Source organism: Falco peregrinus, chromosome 1, assembly GCF_023634155.1.
Source record: "Falco peregrinus isolate bFalPer1 chromosome 1, bFalPer1.pri, whole genome shotgun sequence".
NCBI classification, from domain to species: domain Eukaryota; kingdom Metazoa; phylum Chordata; class Aves; order Falconiformes; family Falconidae; genus Falco; species Falco peregrinus.
The window spans coordinates 58,346,624-58,372,717 of record NC_073721.1 but is presented as its reverse complement, the minus strand read 5'-3'; the positions used below and the strand labels follow the sequence as shown (position 1 = coordinate 58,372,717).

General features: G+C 51.5%; 1 protein-coding gene across 5 annotated transcripts in view; it reads left to right on the top strand.

The window, feature by feature from the left end:
* Positions 1–16,200: 16,200 nt before the first annotated feature.
* The window catches only part of MAPKBP1 (mitogen-activated protein kinase binding protein 1), a 103,888-nt gene continuing 93,994 nt past the window's right edge, over positions 16,201–26,094 (top strand). For 3 of the 5 annotated variants that reach the window (XM_055805208.1, XM_055805223.1, XM_055805215.1), the window contains exons 1-2: positions 16,202–16,474; positions 17,165–17,508. In XM_055805208.1, the coding sequence (XP_055661183.1) occupies positions 17,392–17,508 (117 nt within the window). In that variant the 5' untranslated portion in view covers positions 16,202–16,474; positions 17,165–17,391. Of the gene's footprint in view, positions 16,475–17,164; positions 17,509–26,094 lie in introns of all 5 variants that reach the window. The other 2 variants (XM_055805202.1, XM_055805196.1) reach the window with 2 other exon arrangements.

The window sequence follows — 26,094 nt, the reverse complement described above, 5'->3', positions numbered from 1 at the left end:
AGGAAGATCATCTCACAGGAAAGAACGAGTGAAAACGGGAAACGGGCAATGCAGTCAGGTAATGTATTTCTGAAAACTGCTGATTAAACCCTTCAGCAAGGCCTCATCCCGTGACCCCTCATTTTAAGGGGTAAAGTTCCTTTCTGGAATAGAGAGGAACATAAGTGTAAGGTACGTCCAGTCAGGCTTGCAATGGAAAGGACGTGCCAGCGGGGTCCCGTGATGACCTGTGCTGGGGGGGTGCGTTTTCCAGCACATCCATTGTGCTCTTGGAAACACAGGTGACGGTACAAACAAGCTCAGTTGACCAGTTGGCGATGAAAAAATTCACAGGGAGTCTTTGTGGCAAGTGATCTTAAGGCCAGATTGGGGTCCATAAATGCAACCCAGGAAGGTGTGCAGAGGACCAGTTTGTCCATAATTAGGATGAATAGAATCTAATTACTGTCATTTGGGATCATATTGACAGTGGAGGAATTGTGGCGCCATCTGATCGCTCAGGCTCGGTGTGTCATCTGTTTGTCTTTTTAACTGCTGCTGCGGACCGGGAAGGCGTCGGGCGCTGCGGTCGGCTTGGCTGTTCGTGCAGCGGAGCCCTGCCTCGGCCGCGACCCCGCCGGGGGCTCTGGGAGCCGGGGCCCGTGGCAGGGGCCATGCCCGCGGCGGTGCCCCCCTTGCATTTTGGAACGGAACGGTGCCCGTGGGAGGTGCGGGGCCTCCGCTTGCCCGGGCGTCCTTTCCTGAGGAAGAGGAAGGCGCAGCCTGTGCTTGGCCACCTGGGCTCGGTGGGCTGCGCCGCCGGGAAGCCCCTCGGCCCCGGGCCTTGTAGCCACCGGGCCTGCAGCGTGCCAGGAGCGGGCCCCGTGCCGGCCAGCCCCCGGGGCCGCCAGTAGCCCGCCTGGGCGCCCCCGGGGCTGGCAGTCAGTAGCCCACCTGGGCACCCAGCAGCCGCTGGCTGCCGGTGGGTGCCGGGGTCGGGGCACAAGCCGGCTGCCCTGCCCCTCCCCCCGCCCCCGGCGGCCGCTCCCCCGTGGCTCCGCTGCCCCCGAGTTACGGCCGCCGGCCCCGGCGCTCCCCCGGTGAAAGGCGGATACCGGGCATCAGACCGGAGGGACTCGGAGCTGGAGGCGATTCCCTCGGAGCTGCCTCGGCTCCTGGGCGCGGGGGTGGCAGCCGCCGGCCCCCTGCGGACGGGGACGGGCAGGGTCCCCAGGCCAAGCGCTCGCGGTGTCGCTGGCACCGGCTGGGGGGCGAGGGACGGGCCTGTCCCCCCGGGTTTGGATTCCCTCCCTCCGGCGGGCGGCAGCGACCCCGGGCCCCGCCGTTCCCCCGCCCGACACGGCGGGGAGGGCGCTCCGGGCTGCCCCGGGCAGGTCGTCAGCGGCTGAAACGGGGCCGGGACACCGGCCGCCTGGCGGTGATAGCCGCTGTCAGCTGTGCTTAACGCCGTCCACAACGGCCCCGTGAACAGCCTGCCCGGCTCCCGGGCTCTTCCCGGGCCCTTCCCCGCGCCGAGCCCTCGGCACCGAGCACCGGGCGGCTGCGGGCCCGGCTCCCCCGCGGGCACCGGGCTCTGCGCAGCGCCGGCCCGCAGCAGCGGGGCTCCCCAGCCCGCAGCCCGACGGAACGTTCCGCTGCCGAGGTGCTAAAGGGCCTGGAAACGGGGCCTTGGATCCCTGGACTCCAGGGTCCAGTCGTCTGTGATTGCAGAAAAAAATGTTAAATAAGCCCGGTGCTGTCACCAGCTGGCTACAACAGAGGCCAGAGTTAGTTTTTTAAACTGTGCTGTACCCAATCTACATAAAATACGAAACGGGAGGATGAACGTATGACAAAAGCTCACTGGTTTCTGAAAAGGCACGGTGTGTTTTCAGGCCGTGGGGACCAGTTGACCGACGACACCCCGCCCCCATTCCCCTGGACCTTCTGCATCACGACAAGACGATGAAGACTTGCTTGATTTGTAGCTACTTGGTTGTTCTGATTAACAGGTCTATTGGCAGGACAGTAGCAGTTTTTTACAGCTGTTTTTAGGACAGGGCACGTTGTTCCTCCTGCGGACTGAGAATGGTGTTGCAGCAGCGCTTGCAGCCGTAGCCTCTGGCTGAACGCCTGGCCGGGGTCTCCTGCAGCAGCAGGAGGAGGAGGGTGGTTCGGTGCTGGAGGCATTGGGGTACTTTGGCAGAAGCCAGCAGGGAAGCTGCCGCCAGCTCTTGCACCACCCGTCTCGATGCCTCCGCAGTGCCCTGAGTGCCAGACCCTGTTGTAGGAGCTGCACAAGCTGCTCTTGGCCTGAGGGACATGTACTCTTCTTTCTCCCCTTCTTCCACTAGTCTTTCTGCCTGCTCGGGCCGGCACCTCTGAGTCCCCATCTTCTGCATAAGGGAAAGGGCTCAGCCCCTGCTGCTCCCCACACCCACCCTGGCCTGCTGTGGTGCACGCAGAGCAGCGCTGCACAGCCCAGGCCTGTGGCTGCACTCGCCTTCTGGCTCAAGGTCAACTGGTACGCCAGTGCTGGGCCTTCTCTTCTGAGGGAGAGACTGGGGCAGCCTCCCAGCACGAGAGGGTACAGCACAGTCCTGCTGGTCCCAGTGAGTGGAGGTCCAGTACCCACTAAGTTGCGAACAGCAGACTGATAGCACCAGCCCAGACGTGTGCCGTGTCTCTCCAGCTGTATCCTGGTTCCCTCTGAGTGCTGCCTATCGTGCTTTACCCTGCAACCAGCACCCGCACACCTCTCCCCCCGCGGGTGGTATCTGTGCAGCCAGGGCTCGGCCGGGCAGCAGCGTCGCAGTGAGCCTGCTGCTTCCCACTGGCTCACCCTGCCCTCTGCGCGATGAGGGATTGCCAGTTGTGCTCTCCCAGTCACGCATCTTCCAGCCTGAGGTGTCCTAAAGCAACGATAAAAGTTTTGAGGGGATCTGCAATTCCTTGCCGAGTTGCTTTTCTCCTGAAGGAAGAACCCAGCGGTGAGCAGATGTCCGGTTTCTGTCTGTACCGGGCGAAGCCCAGAGCCGTTTGGGTAAGCAGCAGCTACAGACACCCCTTCGCGCGGGAGCTGCTTGTGGCTTTGCACAGATGAAGCTGCGCCGTCCGCAGCCCTCAGCCCTCCCCGTGCTGGAGCACAGCTCTCGGCCAGGCAGCCTCGTCCGTGCCTAAGCCTGAGTCACTGGCAGCGCTGGGCTCTGAGAATGTGTTGGCTCATGCTGCGCCTGATGTCTGAGACGTGCTGGACCAGGACTTTACTATAAAACGTTATGCAGCTGGAGTAAAACACGATTCGATAAACTATGAGTGTCCCTGTGGGGCCTGGGTGGAGCCACGTTCCGTATGCTCGGCTGTGTAAAGGCAGCAGCGCCTGGACAAGGTCCCTCCGGCGCGGGCAGCCGTGGGAAGCCCCCACAGAATGTGCCCCCCAGATGTGGGGTGAGGGGCAGCTGCCTGCTTGGCTGGGGCTTTGCTGGGTCCGGGGCACGGGGGAGGCGGCGGTGGGGCCCGCTGACGGCCCCTCGCCCTTCCCTGAGGGCCTGGGACAGGTTATGGGGCTGGACAAATTTGGATGGGCCAAGCTTCAGCCAAGTTCAAGCATACGTGAATGTTTCCGTGTACGAGGTGGATAACAGCAGGGGGACTTTTCCTGCTTTTGATGCTTTTTTAAAAATGATTTAGATCTGATGTGATTGCGCTACAGCTTGCGTTGAGGTGACTGGCTGCAAAAGCATGACGGAAAAAGGAGGCGCCTGCAAATCTTTTGCAACAGGAATGATTAACTCCTGCTCCTCGACCACTGCTCTCACTTAAAGGTTACGGTGACTCTGGTTTTAAAAAATGCCTCAAGCAGCCTTTTCAGCTCATGGCCGCCTTTTAAAGCTTTAAGCTTGCTTCCTCAGCTTTTGAATATCCGTGGCAACAAAAAAAGAAAAAAAGACACATCTTCCTGCAGAATCTCACCCCACAAATGTTTTGTGACTCTGACATATGGGGCAATCAACTTGAACCATGAGGCTTAGTCTCCAGGAAGAAATTTTAATAAATGGCTCCCACCAGGCGAGTTGAACTGATGGCAGCCACAGTGGGAATTGTTTACTACCGTGCTCCAGCATAGACAAGGCCTCATTGTCTGGCTTTGATGGAGGAAAATGTCCAGTTTCACAAACTTTGCTGAGCAAGGGAGAAAATAATTATATTGCAGATCAGTTTACAAGGGGCACATTCATGTTTGAAAGAAAACTTGATTTTCATAGGGAGAGGAAGAGAGACACAACTGCCAAAGGGAAAAGCCAGAGGCTTTGGTGACCTACGAAAATCGCCTCAAGTCAGAAGTTATTCCTGGCTGAAGGTGGGTCCCAGGGGGCCAGTTCCTTGGCTCCAGCTGGGAGGCAGGCTGTGCAAGTGGAAAGCGTGCAGGAAATCAAGCGCTCCTTTGCCTCCGGAGCTGCTCCATGTGCAGCCGGCACCGGGTGTGAGGCAGGCAGAGCAGACAGCAGAGCTCTTGCCGTGGGAGCCGTGGCTGCAGCTGCGTGGTGCTCGTGCCCCCGGGCTCCCCAGCAGGCATTTGGCAGGGCAGAAGCTGTGGTGGCGGTGGCAGGCTCACACATCCCATCCCCTGCCCGTAGGCACTTAGGAGCAGGTGAGTGCAGCGCTCCCGCCAGTCACGGCCCACTGCAGGTGGTGGGTCCCTGACACTGCTCCCCGGGTGGGTGACACTGTGCCACAGGAGTGCTGCTGCCTAGGAGTTGCCTCTTTTCAACTCTCAATTACCACCATTGCGATTTCATTTACAGTATTTGAGCAAAGCGTTGGAAACGTTTTGCTTCATGTGTTTTTACTTAGGAGGATGACAGGGCAAATGTTGAAGGAGTATGTTTTATGGTGCTGGGTTGGCTGTGATGAGCCACACGCGGCTGGCCCCGGCTGCTGACGGGCTGCCTTCCCCCCCGGCGCTGGGAGAATTAGCTGAAGCCACTTTGGTTGTCTCCCCAAGGGGGAGGATGTAATTATCTTCTTTTTGCAAGATTGCATGTAATTTTCTCCCCTCTATCTTAAAAAAAATAATAATGAAACAGAAGCAGAAATGAACTGTGTAACGAGCTGATAACCTATTAATTCTTTCATCAGATTGAAAATAAAGCTTGAACGAGTCTAGTGCTATAAATCTCGCTAGTTTTTTGTGAACATTTTGCTGAAGGAAATGTGACTCTCCTCTTTGCAGGAAGCTGCAACGCCAGCATAAACCCAGTTTGTTGTCATGGCAATGTCAGTAGTTGCCTTATCTGTATGCCAGGTTTAGGTACTTGTAGGATCATAGGAAAATTCAGGTGGGAACTGACCTCTGGAGATCTGTAGTCTTGTCTCCTGCTCAGGGCAGGGTCAGCCACGAGACCAAACCAGGTTACTCAGGGCTTTCCCCAGCCAGGACTTAAAAAACTCAAGGGATGGAGATGGTGCCACCTCCCTGAGCAACATTTCTAGGCTGTTACTACCAGCCTTTCAGCCTTCCTAATTCCAGTCATTCTGGAGTAATATTTGGGTCTGCTGTGTTTTTCGTATTTATTCATCATGTTCTCTATTTTTCACCACCTTGAGTCTACCCGGAAGATTTTCCCTTCCACTTCAATTTCTTTCCCTGTCTGCGAGGCTATTACACCTCGCTTCAATACTCATGAACATACTAGCTCAGGCCACGCCACTATCTTGCATGCTCGTATCTGCTGGGGTTTTTGATGCCATGTCCATCACCATGACACCTAGAGTTTCTCCTGTGCACTTAAGGTCTGGCTATGGTTTTATATTTCCCTCTCTTTCAGTCAGTCGTCTTGCCAGATGACTAATTCACTGTGTTTTCTTGTATTTGACATTTGTTTTTTGCCCACATTGGCACTGCTTTAGGAAAGCATCCCTAGGCAGAACAGTATTTGCACATTAGCAACAGGAACAAACGCATCCGTACGTACAAGTTAAATATGCGCTTGACTGCTCTTCACATAGACTTGCGCGCACGCAGATGTTGCCATTAATCCCAGTTCTTCCCATTTGTCATCATCTGTGTAAAGTGTACTGGCCTAAAGAAAGGCGAGCACGTGTGTGTTTGTGCGTGCCCTTGTCCTGAAGGGCACCCACTTGCCAAGTCCCTTTTGACGAGATTGTTTCGTGAGTGTTGTGTTTCACTCTTCTCCTGCTTGTATCATATTTAGTATACTGTGTCCTGAGGGCAACTGCTGCCCAAGGTTTGTCCTGTTTAATTGAATTATGGTTGCCATGGGTAGTGGAAAGGTCAGATTTTGTTCTGCATGGTGAATCCCACAACCCAGAGGAAGGGGGAAACATAGCTCTCAAAGTCTGCGTCAATGAGCCAGGGGTCGAGCTGATGGGGATTCTAAAAGGGGCTTATGGTAATTTGCAGCCCTGCTTCCCAAGGAAATGCAGTTGGAGCTGGGTACCAGATTTAGGCTCATTGGGAAACCCCAGCTCCACAGCCAAATGCCACAGCTTGTTTTGTGCCTATCTCCATGCCATCTCTCTGCTTTCTGGCCAGAGACTCCTCTGGGACGGAGCTGTGCTTTGCCTCAGACACCTACCAAAGTCAGAGAGCCTCTCTAGAGGACCAAGCACAAGTGAAGGGACTGACATAAACTGCATAGTTCTAGGTAGGGCTGGGCAGGGTACTGGCAATGGGTCTGGAAAAACACAAATAGATGCCACGCCAGCTTTTCTGGTACTTGGTTTCTGAGCAGCATGAAATGTAGTTTGCATTTCAGCCCCTGTGCCCCATTTCAGCATCTCTGAGGTGAGAGGACGGAGCTTGCAGCTCAGGGATGGATGGCACAATGCTAGGCCCTCCCCAGGCTCTGTAACAACCCCTTGGGGCCTCTGTACTGCCCTCTGTACCAACGCAACGTACAGACTCGAACACAGCCCTGCCTGCTGCAGGAGGGGGACGCAGAGGTGGGCACCCCAGTAGGAAGCAGCAGAACACCTCTGCAGGAGGGTCTAGGACACAGCAGGAAGTTTTGGAAAAACTCTCTTGCAAGGTTTCATTTCGACCTTTGCTTTTTGTTTTTAAGGACGTGAAAGGCAAAAAACCAATCAAGTAAAGGGAACATTCATGAGAGGTGACCCTCCAGGCAGGACTTCATGAGAGCAGATGGGGAAACTGAGGCAAAAGGCAGTGCTTGAAACCTGGCCAGCCAAGTGTTGCTCAACAACAAGAAAGAAAGAGAGAGGTAACTTGGATGCTACATTTCATTTGATTTTCCAGCATTCATACATGAGCCCTAACGCGGAGGGCAGGGCTGTGACATGAGAAGAAATTCAGAACATCATCAACACACTAAGTGTGATTGCAGGAGACATAGCAAGCAGCTGCGAAAACCAATATACATCGAAGAGGGTCCCCTGTGGAGAGTCGGCCAAGTCACGACAATCACACCAACATGGCTACATGCCGCGCTCCCTTTATTAAACAAACAGGTCATATTTATAACTTAAACCGACCGCTCACCCGACTTTACACACAGGTGATTGGGTAAGAGTCTCTGGTCACGCGGGCGTCCGCATCGCTGACTGGTGGGCACGCTGCAGGCGCCTGATCAGAGTGTGCCGATGAGAGTGTGTTGATTTCGCGGTTCCCAGGACTTGCTCTGCACCTGGCTTCTTGTTCGTGCATAGCTTGTTTTCTTTCTCACCCTGCTTGTTCCCAAGACAATTTAAAGTTGCTCTGCAGCTTTAACTAACAGGCCTGGGTTGTCCAACCCGGACAATGTTAGCATATGTCCTCGGTCCTTTAAAAATCCCTCTACAATACATAAGTGGATTTCATGGCTTGCAATATAATGCTTTGACATCACTTGTCATCAGAGGGACTTTCATTTTTGCTTGCTCGCTTACAGTTTTGCTGTAGTTCTTTAATTTTGCTAACAGTAGTAATAATAAAAGGCATCTATGTAGGCCAGACAGCTGTACAGCACATTCAAGCTGTAAGATGTGTCATGCCATCATTTTTCTCAGGGTTAAAACCCAAAGCTGGCTGAGTTGTGGCTTACAGTGTCAGCTTGCTGAGGAACACCAAGAGCAAGACTAATTCCAGCCAGGGCACTGCCTGCTTTGGGCTTGCAGAAGATATTTGTGCTGCATTGTTCTCTGTAATTACTGCTCTCTGGAAACATAAGGCATGGCATGAAGGGGAATGAAACAAACAGGCTTATTTGGGTCAATTACAAAAGTACGGGCTAATTGCAAACAAAGTGGTAAAACAGGAGCAGACGGGGCTCAGAGGAAAACAATGTCAACAGTGACCTACATAGTCTCAGGGAGGGGGGTTAGACAGCAGGCGGTGGGGAACGCATAGCTCAGCACGAGAGGGGTTTGCATGCTTCTCTCCTTTCAGGTCCCTGGGCCGGAGCCAGCCTGTGCGCCGAGTGCTGTCTGTGCAGCCTGCACAGAGCTGGCCTAAACACCTAAGAACGTCCAGGGAGACATCAGCCAAGTGATGCAGAGGCATTGCTCCCATGTGGCATTTAGCCCTGCAGGAAGCTGCAAGGCTTCTTCCCTGGGCCTCAGGGCAGACCTGGAAAATAAGACCCCCCCGCTTCCCACGCAGAACAGTCCTGTAGTGAAAGCAGTGTAGTTCGTGCGCTCTTGCTTATGCTGCCAGAGGGAGGACAAGTGAAGGACAATCAGCTGCTTAGACACATGCTGGAAAATACATCTTGTGATCCCTTTCTGTGCCTGTAACAGTAAGGAGCTCTCTCTAACCTCACCTGATCCAGCATAACCTAACCCAACCCAACCCTTCTACAGGAAACAGGCCCTTAGGTGATCTTAAAGCAGTAAGCGAGCAGCTTTCAACCTCTGCTCAGTGAGCCCTTGTGAGTACATTCAAGACGTTCGTGAAAGGTAGCAGCTCTTGAGTACCCTTCACAAACGCCCTAAAGGCACTGCCAGTGGGCTGAAGTGTGTAGGTATCTGCACCTCCGCTCACTGCAAAATGTTTATGGGCCCAAACTGGGAAAGGTATAAAGTGCCTGCTCCAAGGGAAATCTTTATCATACCTCACAGAGTTCAACGGTAAATTTATCCTTGTGCTTCATATTTCCAGAGAGCGGTAATTAAGGAAAACAGTGGAACACAAATAACACCTACAAAAGGGAACGGAGATTTGGCATCCGTTATTTAAGTACCAGCTCAGTCAAATGCTTTCCTGCCATCATTTTCTGCTCTGGATTCCCCTTGCAGGTAGGGACCTCCATGTCCAATACCCAATCCGTGTGCCTGCCAGCCCTGGTGCCTGGCCCGTCAATGAGAGACACCCCTCTCCTATCCGCACACTGCTGTTCTTGTCTCTACCCACATCTAGGGTTCCAGGTAACTACTCTTTAAAAAAGACAGTGTTCGAGCAAGACTGCAGTTCCACTGTGGGCTTCTGAGACTGTCAAGCCATTTGGTCCTGTGTGTAAATTGGACCAGACACATTTAGATCTAAGCTTAAAGAAACCTCCAAGCATTAGTCTGGTAACGTGTCACAGCTTACCTGAGCAGCCAAAGCTGTGATGGTGGGGAGTTCACAGGACCCAGACAGCATCCAGGCTGAGTTTTGCCTTCGTACTTGCTGTACGTCCTCTCTTACAGCCTCCACGTGGACAGCAGGAAGATGTTTACATTCAGCAGCTACCACATGGTATTCTGATCCCCGCCACTGAAAAATGAACACCACAGACAGGTCCTGCTTCTGGCAAAAATTTAGTAGAGCTGTAACATATCTTACCTCCCTCCCAAACTGGCTAACGCACAATGTGTGGGACAGGCCACAGCTAGCGGGGATAACTGTTCACACCTACTGCTGCACTAGCTGAGAAGCTGGAACAGAAGTAGCTGCAGCTGGGGCTGCAGCGTGGCCCTCGGGGAGCTGCAGGCACCTGCAGTGCCCTGGCAGGCTTGTCCCCACCACAAAGCATCCAAGCACTGATGTGGCTCTCTTGAGGACCATTCACAGCACGTGCTGCCAGAGGTGGCTGCGAGAAGTCCTGCAACCATTCCTCCAGGCTTAAATCAGCTGGCCCAGATTTTTGTTTGAACAGTCACATCTGCCAGCTGACAGCAAGCTTGGAAGCACACCTTGCTGCACACCAGATGCGCACGTGCCTCAGGCACCAGGTGAGTCATGGCCATGGTTTGACAGCTGAACGGACACATGTGTGCACTTCGCTAATTACGTTAAAAGTAGTTTTAAATGAGGGCAAGGATCTCGTTGATCCCTTGAAATACAAGACTGAGACATAACTGGGCTAGTTTACCTGTATATAATAGCAGAGCCAAAATTTAAACGGATTTGTCATTTTTTCCTTCAGTTAGAAGCACATTCTTCTAATTCAGAAAAAAAAAATAGTTTAGCTGTGCTTAGGCCTTCTGAGTACATCTGTGCACGGTTTGTCTTATTACAGAAATTACCTATCCTTGGTGGATACGAGCCTTTTCTAAGCAGCATCCTCCTATCTTCAATTGGGCTGTCTACACTACATATTTTTCTCATATTCCCCATGCTTTCCCTTAATCAGCACAATTTCCTGGCAGCCAGCTGAACGGCATTCATGCATGTGTGTTTTTCTGTTTTTTAAAGCTCAGCTGCGATCTATTCTCAGGCATATTCTCCCTGGATGCATTATGACCCATAGATGTCCATGTGACTTTTCCATGGGAACACATGCAGAAAAGACCCTGTGTAATTGCTGGAGGGAATCTAAACATTTCAAGTCAGGTACCAGAAGCCTGATGCAAAGACCCAGGCGACAGTTGGAAACAATTTCCAGAAACTTGTTCTGCTTATCCCTTGTAGCTGTGGCAATAAAGGAGAGAGAGAGAGGAAGGGACAAAGCTCACTGTGGGAAAACAAGTCAACAAAACCAACTGATTCTGGGCTTGATCACTTGACATGCTGTACATAGAGCTTTGGCCTGCAAAAGAATCCTTGGTGCCTTTTGCCTGGGAGAACTCACATCTAATTGAGAGGTTAATAATGAAATTATTATTAAGCTTGCAGTTGTTTTCATAGTTGGAGAAAAAATAAATATAAAATGTCCTCTATATATTGCATGCTAGCTGCTTTTGCCCTCTACCCATCTAGTTTATCATGTAGTTATTTTTATTGTGGACTAGACCAAAGCTATTTATCTTTCCTCCTCCACCCTCTCTCCCTGTCTGAGTGCCTGCTGTTCACCGTTCTAACAAGTCAACAGGTGGGAAAAGGCATTAGGACTCTGCTGAATCAACACCCTGTGAGGCTAAAATGATAACCATTAGCCTGACTGGAAAGCAGCACCATGATCCTTTCAAGGTTCTTACAGAAGACCGAATGCTCTTCTTCCACAGAGTGTCAAAGTTTGTGGGGAAAATGTGTTCTCTGCTCTTGGTCTGAAAGCTGATGAGGAAAATGGCAGTGAGGGGGTGGAGCAAAATGCCTCCCCGCTATTTTTGCAGACACACATCAGCAAGTTCAGCCCATGCTCTAAGCTGTCTGGTAGCAATGAATGTGCAGGAGTGTGACGCTGATCCCTGACTAACTCACCTGGTCTCTGAGCTGGCCTCAATTGCTCAGGCTGGCTGCCACAACTTGCAGTTTGGAGCTCCCTCTAGTACCAGGAGAGCGGGTCAGCTCCGGCCTGTCGGTGTCTGAAAAAATGAAAACCTTTCTCAGATCGGTTTCTCTAAGAAATCAACAAAAAGATGGCAAAAAACAAGCGGATCAAGCAACTGTCCTGGTCATGGCTGCAGTGTGGTATCAACACGTTGGGGGGTTCCAGAAGCACGGAGCACCTTGCTGGCCCATCACACAGCGCCTGGGCAGCACTGGGGGGATGGGACCACTGCCCGCATGCAGCCAGTGCAGCACAGCTGGCTGGAGAGTCACCTCCCGCTCCCCGCCTGGCCGCAGGTGGTGAGAGGGGCTTTGTGTCTAAGAACAAGTCAAGGAAAGGATTTAATAGCACACTGAGAGGGCTTGTGTAGCACTTCTGCTCCGTTGCTTTGTGTCTTCTTTTACATAATAACTTTTCTATCATGATATTTTTGAGTAGGAAAATAATTTTGTTTAAAATCACTTCTAAGATGTTCCTTTTGCTTGGAGCCCTACAGGAGAATTACAGGTTTATTTGCAAGATGCTATTTCTTAGAAAAGCACAGAGGATTTCTGCAGTAGAGAAAAACATTTTCAGATACTTGGTTACCTAATGCTTAAAAATACAGCGCTTAATGCACTGAGGCATCTGTTCTCATTACTTATGGCATCCCTCAGAAGACCACTTTAAGAACACATCACTCAAGATCAAATGCTGCAAATGCCAAAGAAAAATGATGTAATTTATTCATGGTACATTGTCCTTTCTGGCAAGGAAGAAATCATGACCTCTAGAGCAAAGCTGAAAATGCCTTCGGTTATCATTAACTGATCTCAGTCAAGATGCTGCCCTGTGGAGACAGGCTCTACAGGAACATACTGTAAAAGACAAGCCTTGTTCTGAAGTAAAGCAGTCTACAAAAAAGCAAGCAATCGTGAGAAGACAATAGCAGCACAACAAAAGGAAGAGCAGTATTGCCGGGGTGGGTGAGCACAGCCAGAAGCACACACACCATCACAAGCCACACGTGTGCCTTTAATGAGCTTCGACAGAAGCAGCAGCAATGACTGGCCAGCAGATTACCAGCTTAACTGCTGCCGTGGGAGAGCTTATTTTGGACACCATGAGCATGAGTAACATCAGGAGGTGTATCATGGAACAGTGGGTTTAGCAACTGCTTCTAGACATGCCACTGGATGAAAAGTAGTTTATTTCTCTTTGAGTTGTTTGGTACTTATTGGAGGATAGGACTGGCAGAACAGAAACCATGCAGGTTAGCATCATCTCCTCTGGTTTCACCCAAGCTAAAGCTCTAGTAGTTGTAGAGTCAGTGCAAGGGTTTTGATCGAATCTTTCATAAATTTGATATTACAATTGGAAAGTTGAGCCCTTCTATCGATGTGGTAGGTGTGGGGTAAGACTCGTACTGCAATACCTAGAGGAAGCTGGTGATTCCTGCTTGTTTTCTTTTGTGTTAATATAATCAAAGAAGAAAAGAGCAAGTGTTTGTATTAATAAAACTATAGACAAAGTTTATTTACAAATCACTGGCAAGATCCTACTATTTAGGATGAGCTGAAGAAACGCTGTGACATTTTGTCCTGCTTAAAAAATAACTAGAAAGGTAGTATGCTCTAGTCACAAAATCAGAAACACCCGTTCCCCGTCCCAGTTCCTTTTCACAGAATTTAGAAGTCCACTGATGTTTCACAGTTAGCCTGTCTCTTCAGTCACTTCACAGACACAAAGAATTGTAATCACAAATCACTTTATGCTGTGCTCAGCTTTCAACAAAAGAGGAACAATGCTAGTTCCTTTTGAACAGCATCTCCCAAGCAAACATCTCAGCTGTCCCTTGTTTTCAAAGACATCCCTCAGTTCTTCCGCAAATGTATGCATGTTTCTCCCAAATGTGATGACTCTAACGTTTTACTGTTGAACAGCAGAAATTTAAGAACTATCAACTTTTTCTTTTTTTTTTTTTTCTCTCCCTGCACAGTGCCAGGGCCCAGTCCTTTACAGGCTGGTGCACATTTTTAACTTTACCATGCCCAGTGTGAGTATAGTTCCACTCGCTAGAACTGACAGTCTGGACAAAACTAAGCACACGTAAAACTTCATAGAAGAGCAATTTTATTTTTGCAGCAGCAGCTCTGGTTTCCTTCATGAATTTCTCCTCACCCTTAGCAACAGGGCACTGTTATTCAGCAACAGGACAATAGGGTCGGTAGGAACAGGCAACGTTCACATTTTTCTTGAAGAATCCTTTCCTTATGTGCTACCTCTTGGGTTGCAGGCCATGTCTGGGGCTGAAAGCCAAGATACCTAAATGATTCTAGGATTCTATACTTATGTTCCTAGCTCCCATGGACTTCCATTACTTTTATTTTAAAAATAATTGCAAGGTTACCAGCTCTTGCAATTCTATTGTAAATTTCACAAAATTTGGTATCTTTTGGAAAGCCCAGGTCCTGGAACCTCGTGACCTTTTGACATAGAAACAAGCATGGATTTCTCTATGGTACCTGTGTATCAAAGCTAAAAGCCTAACAAAAGTTAGAAACTGATATTTTAAATTTACTTCCTGCAGGTTACTATGACATGACTGAAGCTGATAAGAGATTAGAAAGACATCCTGTGTTATGCCTCTGAGTGTTTTTATCAATACATGCAGGTTTCTGACCAGTCAAACCTTAACATCCCAGTCCTGCAAGCCCTTGTGCCTGACCGGAATCCCACTTTGAATACAAACAATCTTTTCTTGAAATTCAGGTGGTGCAGGTTCACACAGTCACAAGCCGTGATGGTGGCAGCGTGCTGGCCACAATGGGCACCATCAAGGGGAAGACCATAGCCCATGTGGATCATCTGTTGTGGGAAATCTCTGCCTGAACTTCAGCACACTTTCGTGGACTTTACTTTTGGAACAATCATCTCCGATTGCTGTGGGTACTCTGGGCTTGAATTAGTCACTGAAGATGGGACAGTCACCAAAGATGGGAAGGGGGGGTGGGCCACCACAATGGGGAGCCGGAAAGATGCTCTGAGGACAGAGGACAGATTCCAATAAATGGCAGAGCATGTGAAGGAAGGGGGTGCTAGCAGGACTTTCCCATCCTAAGAAGTGCTTATTTTCTTTCCCTGCCTGTAGGCCTTTGGTGTGGTATGTTTTGGTATGTTAGGCCAGTGTGGACACACACAGTCTCTTTGAACTCTTAGAGAGAGGGTTACATCCTAAATGTACGCCCTTTGATATCCATTCAGACTTGGTGGCCGGTGAAATCTGCCCCCCCCGTCTCCTCTCACGTGGTTAGTAGCTGCCATGGCGTGGCAGGGCAGCTGCCTGTCCCCACTAGGGAAGCACAAGAACCAGCGCAGTGGCTTCTGAACTCTCCCGTGGGGAACAGGTGTTGGGCAGCTACAGAGCACAGCCTTCCTGCTGGCCTGCTGTACGTTTGCTGCTAGGCCCTCGCCTGCCAGGAGCCAGCACGCAAGCGTCCACATTTGTGACTCCGTGGGCTCCATCCCTGCATCTTGATGTGACAGTGGGCTGTCCGGCTCCCGGCAAAAACTTGGGAGAGCTGATGGAAGAAGGAGTTCCAGGACCTCCTGGAACAGGTGGGAACATCTGGAGTGCTACCAGGACACTGTACCAGGCTGTGGGGTCCCATGGTCATCCAGTAACGCCCAGCTCAGCTGCTATGGGTTTGATTTTGCTGGCAGCCTCCACACTGGCTAGCTCTGTGACTGCTGTAGCCCCAGTAAAGGACACAGAGCATTAGATGTGCACCACCTGAGCCAGCCTACCCGGCAGTAAGGCGCTCACTCAACACTCTCACCTCCGTAGCAAAATGCAGGACCCACATCTTTCCTGAAGCACCCTCAGCACCATGGCCCTCAAGAAGGCCTGGAGACCCCACGGGTGCCATGGCAATACTGTGTGCGGCAAGGCCAGCCCGGCTATCCCACAGCACACGGGCACGGGCTGACCCCGCTGTCCCCTCTCCCACCCGGGGTGGCAGGACAGCAGCCCCACAGCCCCCCGCCCTGTCACTTCCCCGGGGGGGTCCCCTCAGCACTGGCAGGCTGTGACACCGAGCCAGAAATGGCTCCCCAGTGCCTGAGGCTGGCGGGGCGGTGCAGCACCCCCTGCCCCAGGCATGGGGACAGCGGCAGGGAGCACACAGCCCAGAGCCCCGAGGGTGGTGAGGGCCCTGAGGGGGGGAAGCACACAGCCTAGGGCCCTGAGGGGGGGGGAGGCCCTGAGGGGAGGCGGGGGCACACGGCCCGAGGCCCTGAGGGGGGGGGGGGGGCGACCCTGAGGGGGGCGGGCACGGCGGGGCGCCTCACTGCGCCCCCTCGCCTTCCCGCGGGTCCGGCCCGTCTGCCGGCTGGGGGCCGCGCTCCCGGTGCCCCCTCAGAGCCCCGGTGCCCCCTCAAAGCCCCGGTGCCCCCTCAGAGCCCCAGTACCGCTGCGCGGCGCGATCCCTCCGCCGCATCCCTGCCCCGTGTCCCTCCGCCGCCCCCCCGCTCCGCGCCGCGGCCTGACCCGCGCGGGCCGCCGTAGCGCGGGCGGGCGGCCGCAGGGCTGCCGGGGGGGGGGCGGCGGGGCGGGCGCTCGGCTCTGGGCCGCTGCGGCCGGCGCGGGGCTTGGCGGGCGGCTCGGCCCCCCGCGCCTGGCCGAGTCCTGAGGCTGCGGAGCCGCCCCCTCGCTGCCGCCGCCGCCGCCGAGGGTACGGCCCCCGCCCCGCCCGCGGGGGCGGCCCGCGCCGCGGCCCCTCCTCGGGGGAGGCCGGCTGCATGGGCAGGCGCTGCGGGGCACCGTGGGCGCCGGCCTCGGCGGCGGAGCCGCTCCTGGGCGCCAGGTAGGAGAGGCTGAGCCGGCGGGTTCGGCGGGGGCTGGGGCTGGGGCGGGGGCGCCCCGCAGGCCGCAGCGGGAGGGGCTGGCGGCTGTGCCGATCGGACCTTCCGCTCCCCCTCCTCCCCCCTTTTTCGCCCGCTTCCCGCCGCCCCCGTTTGCAGCGGGGGCTTCCAGCCGGCCGGGCCGCGGGGGGGCGAGCCGGGGTCTGCGGCCGCGGGCGGCGTGCCGGGGGCGGGGGTGCCGTGCGGTCCGCCTGCCTCCTCGGGGCACCCGCTGCAGATGTGTGCTCCGAGCAGAGCCAGACCGTGAGTGGGGAACTCGCCGCGTTTGCTCTCGGTGGGCTTCCGCGGCTTGCCGTTCGGTCACCGAGCGCTGCGGGCCGCGAGGGCGCGGTGCGGTGCGGTGGGTGCCTGTGGGGCAGCGGTGGGGTTGGGTGCACCCACAGCCGCTCCCGTGGCACGAGGCTTTGCCTTTGTTGTGAGGCGATACTGAAGTGCAAAAGGTCTAAATTTTGGATCAGGGCATTGGTTTAGATGTGCTAATTGATACTTAAAGGATGATAGTTTTTGCGGAAGCCTCCGAGAATAAGTAATGTTGTGCCCACCAGTAAACTCTTGCCTTTGGCATTTCTTGGTGAAGAACGAGGCTAGAATTTATTGCAAATGCCGGATTGACTCACAAGGGCATCTTTCAGTTTAGGTTACTGCTGATTTGATCCTCTGGACTCTGCAAAAGGAAAGCCTGCCAGCCTCTGTTAATAGCTTTGTGGTGTAACAGGAGTGGAGCTCCCAAGCAGAATCGCTGAGAGATATGTGAACGCGTGTGAGCAAAGCTGAGCACGTTGGTATTCCTGCCTCAAACCTGGGCTCGTTCCCCAGGCACAGTTTGCCTGTGGGGTGAATACCCTCTTGGCACCTGAAGATGATGTCGGTCGAAGGGTCTACAATAACAAGTCGGATCAAAAACCTACTTCGCTCCCCTTCCATTAAGCTGAGGAGAAGCAAGCCTGGGAACAAGCGTGAAGATATAGGCAGCAAGGTGAGTGCCATGTGGTGCGGCCGGCATGCTTTAACTTTGTTGCCTAAGGTCCTGTCTGTGCAAACAATACTGCTGTGGGAGACCTGGTGTAACTGTAGAGTGATGCAGAGCAACTGATACATGACTGTAGTCTGTCTTTTAGTTGGGGTCTTTACTGCACTGTGGATCCTTGCTAAAGCCCAGATCCCCACTTCTGAGACACACTCTTTTCACTTGTGTGGTACGTACTGGGTCTGTATCAGAAAGTTTTTGGGATTTCGTGCATTGTGGTGTGTGTTGTTATGGATGCCTGACAGGAGAAATAGAATTCTGCCTCTTCCTCCATGTTCCCAACTGCTAACCTCCATTACCAGCAGCTAATGAGACACAAGAGCCTGTTCATCTCTGTAAGCACTTGCTCTCAACCCTGCAAAAGAGTGTTCTGTGAGCATGTGGGGAAGGGTAGGAGGATCCAAAAGATGGAGGATGTGAGATATGTCTCGGAGGTGAGTGTTCAGATGGGGTCTGTGTTCCACAGGCCTGCTGGATGAGCTTTCCTCTGTGTTCCTCCTCCGTGTGCCTCAGCTCCGCTTCCCTTGGGGATGTCTTGTCTGGGGCGTCATTGCTTCTACCTGAAAAATCCATCATTCTTCTTGGTGGCGTGGAGAATTCCTGCCAGTCACTCACTGGGAATTGACTGGTGTCATGAGGAGAGGAGGATGACTTAACCCCAGCTGCAGGGAGAACAGGAGCTGGATGGCATTGCCTTGTGCTGACAGCAGGTGCCTCTGAGTCAGGGCTCCTCATTCTCCCCCTGCCACTGATTCACCTGTAAACCTGGGCAAATCACAGCCTTTGCATAGCTCGCTCTCCACATAAGTAGAAAGCTTAATCCCTCCCACCTTGTGAAGACTCACTAATAAATAAGAAATGCTTGTAATCCATGACTGGAAAGCACATTCATTTGTCTCAAAACAGTACTGCTTCAAAATTTCTCTCTCAGGGTGAAGAGTGTGATTAACACTTCAGGGGAAATAAATGACACCTTACTTAAATGGCCTGTCCCCAGCCTGCAGTCCTCATCTCAGAACTCTTGGTTCAGGTCAGAGTTTCCCTGAGATGGCTGTTTAATACCAAGGAACACAATATACTTCTTTTGTCAAGCAAGAGAAAAACCTGCTCGGCTTCCTCAAAGTTGTTTAGAGGAGGGTCCTTGGTGTTTGTGCATGACCTCGGTGTGTGCAATGTGTTGCATTTAATGCAGCCTGTGGACTGCCAGTGAAATGTACTTTGTAGCTGTTGCTGAGGAGCAGTTTGTTGATCTCTATTCTGCAGAGACCTCTGTTGAAAGAGCCAAAAGCCACCTGTACCACCATGTACTACAGCAGGCACTGGATTCTGGCTCTAGGAACGGGAGCTGAGGGCTGCACACTCCTTTTCAGAGCTGGGACCTGCTGCTACGTATGCTGGCTGTTCCCTGATACCCGTTTCATTTTGTTTTGCTTTGACATGAGTTTTGGAGGAGCTCCGTTGTATCCTTTGTGCTGTCTTCCAGTGTGCAGCCAGGGCTGTCTGATCCCCTAGGGATATCGTGGATTCATTCGAACACCATCAAATTAGGGTTTGAGGGCTGGATTTTGTGTATCTTGTTAGTAAAAGCAGTTTATCAGTGAGATGCAAAGGAATCGATGGGGAGTTTGCTGGCAGAAGCAATTTGTCAGGATGAGGAGTTAGGTGCTGGTGATGGTTTCCTAAAGCAATCTGCTCTGAATTTCCCTCAAGTGAGTTATGGCCTGCCTTCAGCGGGACAGCTGGAGCAGGCAAGGCAAAAAGGAGTGGGCCCCTTACCAAAGATCCAACATATGTTGGATGTCTGTGGAGATGTTCCCTCTGCTATGTGTGTGCTCCACTGCCTTCCAAGGTGAGAAGCAGCACTACTTTTCTAAAATAGCAGGAAACAGATCCTCTCAGGCTCCAATTTGTTGTGAGTGTAAATCCTTTGGAAATGAAGCTGAGCATCATACACATCGCTTTTGAAGGATCCTTGCTGACCTGCAGAGAGGGTTTTTTCAGGCTGCTTTGTCTCTTGGACTTTTTGAGAAATGACTGCTCCAAGAGATGCATGTGACTCTAGTCACATGAAATATGGAAGGGGCTATGAAGCTGATAGCTTTGGCTGGTCACCTATGCTGAATGCTGCTTGGTTGCATAGGATGGAGTAAGACTGCGGCGGTAAGTTAATGCCTGAAAGGTGATAGTGTGCTTTGTATGTGCAGATGTAGGTGAAGAGCAAGCCCTCAACAGCCCTGTGGTTCCTCTGAGTCCCTTGAGCTTTATTGCAACCAGCTGCTCAATTTAAGATGGACAAGTACCCTCAGTGGGACTGCCTCAGCTTCCAGTGCTGTGATTTTCCCCCCACGAGTGCAAAGTGTCGATGGTGTCCCTGCTCTTTCCTAAACAACCCTTTGGTGGTGTGAAGCCTGCCAGGCTGTCTCAGCGGTGAGGGACAGACCCCTTGGACAGTTTGTCATGCTGAAGAGAAGCCCTGTGAAAATTGGCTCCTTACAGCAAAGCAGACATGTAATGCCAGGCTGGATGTGGGCAGGCTGTGGGAGGCTGGCTCCGCAGACCTGTTTGTGCATTGCTCTGGAAGGGGGAGTGTGTGTAAGTAGAGATATTTTGCATGATGGCTGTGCAGGACTTGCAGTGTGTTACTTGGGAGCTGTACAAGAGAGAACTTGTTTTGTGACTTTTATTAGGACTTATTTCTTGCCTATACTTTAATGCCTGGTTTTACGGAACAGCTACAGGAGATCTCTACAGGAGTAAAACTAAGGAACCAATACATAATCATTGATACTTGAAAGAAATAATAAATAAAATAAGGGGAAGGAATGGGAGCTCTTTAAGTAAAGTTTGTTGGCAAGTTGGGTGTAGTGTTTTGTTTTCTTGCTGCTTTTTGGAAACAACTTATATTTTGTGGGAGTCCTGATTTTTGTTGCCGTCTGACTAACTCTGTTTAGACCTTTTCTGTTTTTGTCTTCTGATGTTTGTGGCTCAAATCCACTTTTTCTGTCCTCTCCAGATCTCTGGTTTTTGTGTTGAACAAATATAGACCCAGAGTACAGTGACTTCAGTCTAGACCTGTTGATTGTTGGGATTGTAATGTGTCTGTGTGGTGCCTGGAAGCTAAAATTTCCTCAGATAAGTTGGTTGGCCTGTGTTCAATTTCTAGATGATTACTAGCCCTACCAGAAACCCGGCCATGCATCTCGTCACCGTGCTTGTCATTCCAGTAGAGATGCAGGGTTAAAAACTGGGCACAGAGTGCCTTTAGGCAGCATCGATCACCCTGAATGAGTGGCACTAGCAGGACAGTGGGGAAGTTAAGGGTCAAGCTGTCTCCCATTGCTAAAATGTCCTGGTTGCTGTACTGCCCTGCAGCTTGGCTATGTAAATCTCTCTGCTCACAGAAGTAATGCACCTGAACAGGTACAGTTCCTGCAGGGACTGTTCATGTTCACAAGAGTACAGCTTAACAATATAAGCATCTTTTAAACTGATGTAGCTGTGCCTATTGTAGAGTGTACGTACGTGTGGCAGGTATACTCAGTCAAACCAGATTATGAATATCAATGTAGAAACAAATTGCTACGAAGTCTGCTACAGGCTTTTCCTGAAGAAGGTAAGCTAGTGGGTCAAAAAAACCCAAACACAAAACCACACAGATTTGGAATTTGCTGCATATTTCTTTGATCTCTCTTGTTTTTTTTTTTTTCTAAGCCAGAAATATTTCAAGTTGCCAAGTTGGAAAGAACGCTTCGACTAAAACCTGACATTCCCCAGCAGGAAGTCATTCGGCACGGGGACTGTTGTATTGTGGTCTCTCCCCTGCCAAGTGTCGTGCAAACATGTGCAGCTGGAGCGCCTGTTGCTGCTCCATGATGCTGGGTTGGACTGGGTGGCTCCACAAAACCTTTTTGAGAGCTTTTGTTCTGAAAATGAGCCCTGACTAAGTAGCTCCTAGTGGGACAGTGTTTCCTGTTGTCCTTTGGTGAGGCATGGTCTGTTCTTACTGCCAGCCTCTGGGCTCCCGTCAGCCTGATGGGAGCTTCCCCGTTAGGGCAGCAGAAACATGTACGCATACCTCTGTGTCCTGCCAGCGAGCAGACACAGATTTAAGAGGGAAGCGGATCCATGGAAGCTTGAGACCCCTCATGCCTTGCCCTGCCCCTTGTGTTCCTAATGCAGTTCTCCAGCTCCTCAATCCCTTGAGAAGCTGCAGGGCTCAGCTAGGACCACAAGCTGTCCTGGACACAGGAGAGTGGAGTAATGTTTCTGGCCTGGCTGTGGCTTCCTGCCCTCAGTACACAGGCCTTCTTGTTTGAAAATATTGTAGCTTCCAACTTGAATCAGTTTAGACCACTACTGGTCTTAACCAGATCAGCAGAGAACTGCTGAACCTGAACTGGAGCAGAACCAAAACCCACAAGTTTGATTCACTGATACAAACGCTTCAGAAATCATCACCTCTTATTAAATCATTTAAGGTGAAGTTGAGGCTTGTTGAGGAGTGGGATTCTTTGTAAGTCTTTGGGTACAACTTGGTCCTGCAGCAGCAGAACGTGCTGGGTTCCTCATGGGCAGAACTTCCCAGGGAGCTGGCTGTGGGGCTGAGCAGCCTGACTCTGTGGGTGAAGTAGAGAGCAGCCTGTCTGATGCTGTCATAAGCTTTTGTTTTGGCAGGATTTGGAAGGGTCTTTCACATAATGGTAGTGCTTTTGAGGAGCCGTTCAGGCAGTATTGCCCTTCTGCACTCCACTGGAGTCTGAGTGGTGCTCAGACCGCCAGCACTGGGACCAGTGCAGCCAGTGGCACAGCTGAGAGGATGCCTCTAGCCCTGGTCTGGCCTTCTGCTGCTGTGCCTGTTCTGCTTCAGCCTCCACGAATGCTGCTTGGCCCCAGCTGGTAGCTAGGGATCTCTCTCCCAGCTCTGCACCGCTCAGTCTGAACACACCCAATTGCTCCAGCAGCCTAGGGGCTGCTGTCCAGAGGCAGAGGGGATTTCCTGTCTGTGTCTGGTCAGGCTTATAACAGCGACCCTTAAAGCGGAGAACGGAGGCTGGTTAGCTTCTCCGCAGCCAGACCTGCATTTCGGTGGCGTGTCTGTATCTGTGGATTGTCAGTGGAACAACTGAGAGTCTCGTAGCTTAGGGGCTGAATCTTTCCCTGTGGGGCTGCTCTTGTCCCCTGTACCCCATCCTCAAATACACAGTGCTCAGGATGACCCTGTGTTCATTTCACACACAGATTTTCCTTGTTCCATTCTTTGCTATAAGAATGTTATGCCTTGACTTGAAATTACAGAGTGATCTGGCTAGCTCTCCTGGCCTGAGTTGGAGCCAAACATCTGTTGAACGTGACTTAGAGCCACAGGGCATATCAAAGCCAAAGCTTTTCTGCTGGAGGACTGTAACACCGATTGCTCTCAGTTCTTGAAGTATGGTGGATATAAAAGGATGTAACAGTTTGACATGTTTGGTTTTGTAGCCTGCAACAGTATCCATGAGCCACTGTGATCCTTCTTGCCAATTTTGAGACAAGATTGCTGGAAAGATCCGCCCTTCTAACCACCCCTAAACAATGTGCTGTCTTTACTGTAAGAGGCACCAGGAAGACCTCTCCGTGACGGGGGGGAGAGTGACAATGTGCTAACAGCTGGGGTGCAGTCAGCATAAATAACACAAACCAGGTCATTTGCCTGGTGGGTTTAAATGGGTCTTGCTTCCCTGGGTGCTCATATGCTCCTTACCTGGGTGGTCTTTTAGAGCTGCTGAGGCCTCGCCTTGCGTATTGTTCTTTACCTCCTTCAGATGAGCTGGGTATTCCGAGAAGGCACGTGGGACTTAGCTAACCTGGCTGGACAGACTCGTAAGCAGGTTTTACTCTGTTCCTGCTGTGCTGGATAAGCCGTACACATATAGACTGATGACCCCCTTTTGCTTGGTGGCTGTTGTTCCGCAGTGGGCTGTGAAGCATGTAGGGTTTCGCCAAAGACCTGGCTGGGATGGTAAAATGGCAGAGGTCAGGGCTGGTCAGAGATGTTGCAGGTGGTACATTTGCTGCTGGCTGGTCAGAGCTGTTGTTCGCTGTGGCGTATGGAGGTGTGGCGGAGAAAGGCATCCACGGACACAGTGGAAAGGGACATCCTCCAAAGTGTGCCATCTGTTTCGCTAGCTGTGTGCTTGGTACTACCTGTGGTGTATTGCCTCATTAGTTTCAGGAGGACAGAACAGTTGAAGTGATGGTTGGGAGTCCAGCCAGGTTGGGCCACTATCTGCTTTTGTATCATCAAGGGTCTGCAAGAGCCTGTGTATTATTTCATTCTCCTCTGTGTCTAGTGGAAAGCAACTGCAGGGCATCACCTCCGTTTCCAGCTGAGAAAGCGATGATCAGCATTTTGTTGGCCTGGTGAATCTGAGTAGATATTTTGGTTCCTGTTGATCAGGTTGTAGGGAGAAGTTGCTTGATTAGTCTTGGTACAGTTCTCTCTGTGAGAGTGAAAGCAAACAGCGTGCACTAGCTAGTCTTTGGCTTTTTTAAAAGGTCTCTTGTCTCAATGTCTGGGGCAGGGAGTGGCACTTACATGGCACTCAAACAGTGCTTAGCAGAATGGAGCCCTGGCATTAGTGCTGAGTGATCCCAGCTAAGGTCTAAATAATTAACTAGCACCAAGCCCAGTTTCAGTCACTTCAGGCTTCTTTTTATGTCTGATGTACCTGCCTCTGCAGAGCTGCAAGTCTCTGAGGGCTCCTGTACGTGCGTAGCAGGGTTGCGGGATGCTTTCTGTTCTGGTTTCCAGCTTCAGATGTGGGCTGGTCCCTGTGCCTGAAACCCTGCAGACTCTGCTGAGGCTGTGCCCACCGAAGGGTGGCTACTGCAATTCAGAGAAAACCTCCCACTATTTGCTTTCACCACAGTGCTGCTTAGCCTTGCCCTGAGCATGTTTGCATGTTGTGCAAGGAAAATATAGCTGAGGCCTGCGGCTGTTGTAACCAGCAGTGGATCTGTGCCATGTGATCTGTCTTCAAAAATATTGGCGCAAAGGTGAGTCACTGCTAGTATTCGTATGACCATAGACTGCAGGAGCACCCCATCACTACCTTCCTTTGGTGAGCGCTGGACAGACACATGACAAAGTAGACCCAGCCCAGAGGAGCTTCAGGCTTAAAAAAAAAAAGGTGCAGGGGGAACGGGATATGCTTTTCCTGTACAGACATGGCTCCAAACTCCTTCAGGAAGTCTGAGGCAGATGTAGAAATTGAATCCTGATCCTCTGAGGCCAAATCTTAGCCTTAGCCACAGAGCCCAGCCTCTTGCAGATTACCAGGGATGTTTCTCACCTTTCCCATGTGAGGACTGTGTGTTCATTTAGGATTATTTGCTTAAAAGTCCCAGACTGTTGTGCTGTTGTAAATGCTGACTTGGTTCCATTGTCACTAATGATTTCAGTAGCTTTGGTGATGATGACTTTCCAACAGGCTCAAGCAGATTAAGCACCATATGAATTAGAGCTGTGGAAACCCCAGTAAGCCTTGTAATTTTGCTAGTGTCCCAGGAGACCAGTACTGTTGTTAGTTACTGTGGGGAAACTGATTGAAAATAGTACTATAGAACAGCCTATGAACTGCTGGTGTATTCAGTGTTTCCAAGTCAATAGCAATAAAACCCAGTCCTGCTTGTTCTCCCAAATACAGTATTAAAACTCACGGCTGGTCAAGAAGGCTGATGTGATTTAACAACTAATAGGAGATCTCATACCTGGTGGAATTTGAACAATGGCATTCTTTCCTTACAGTGATGTTTTTTTAATTTCTGCATCTCCTAAACACTTCGCATAGTTAGGCTGAAATTTCCCCCTCATGGATCCAGAGAGACTCCTTTCTCTGGAAGAAAGAAGGTTATTGGAGGTTGCATAGTGGTAGAGAGTCATAACACTAACAAATGGCTTGAGAGCAGGCAGACGGAGGAGTTTCTGAAAGGAGAAGGCAACTTTATGGCAGTGTCAGTGGATTGAGGGATACAGACTTGTAAAGCTCTTTGCTCCTGTTTTTCTTCCAAGTAGGCACTGTGAAAAAGTGTTGCCCATTCAGAAATCCTTCCTTATCGGCAGGCAGGCCCGGCACAGGGCAGTTGTTGTTTGAAGTGCCAGTCCTGAAGTGTTATCTGCGTCTCCTGTGCTCGACAGTGGTAGCCTCTGAGCTCTCCCAAGGGCTTTGAAATCAGTTACTCACCTCTGAGTAGCACATAAGGGGCTGCTTGCCTTTGAAGTCTTGTTTGTATTAGGGATGCTTTCATTTGAAGGGGGGGAAGCGCCATTGCTCAGGCCAGGACTTTGCACCAAAGGAACTTGAGTTCATTGCACAGTCCCTGATGCAGTCTAGATGCTGGAGTTGCTGAAACATTGAACAGGACTGAGGGTGCAAGGAGTGTGTGCAAGACCTGCCTCCTTTGTTGGTGGCAACCCTCGGTGCTCAGTGTTTCAGCCATGGCTGTACTGTGGGGCTGTGACCTGGACTGTAAGGGGATGGGGATGGTGTTGGAGGT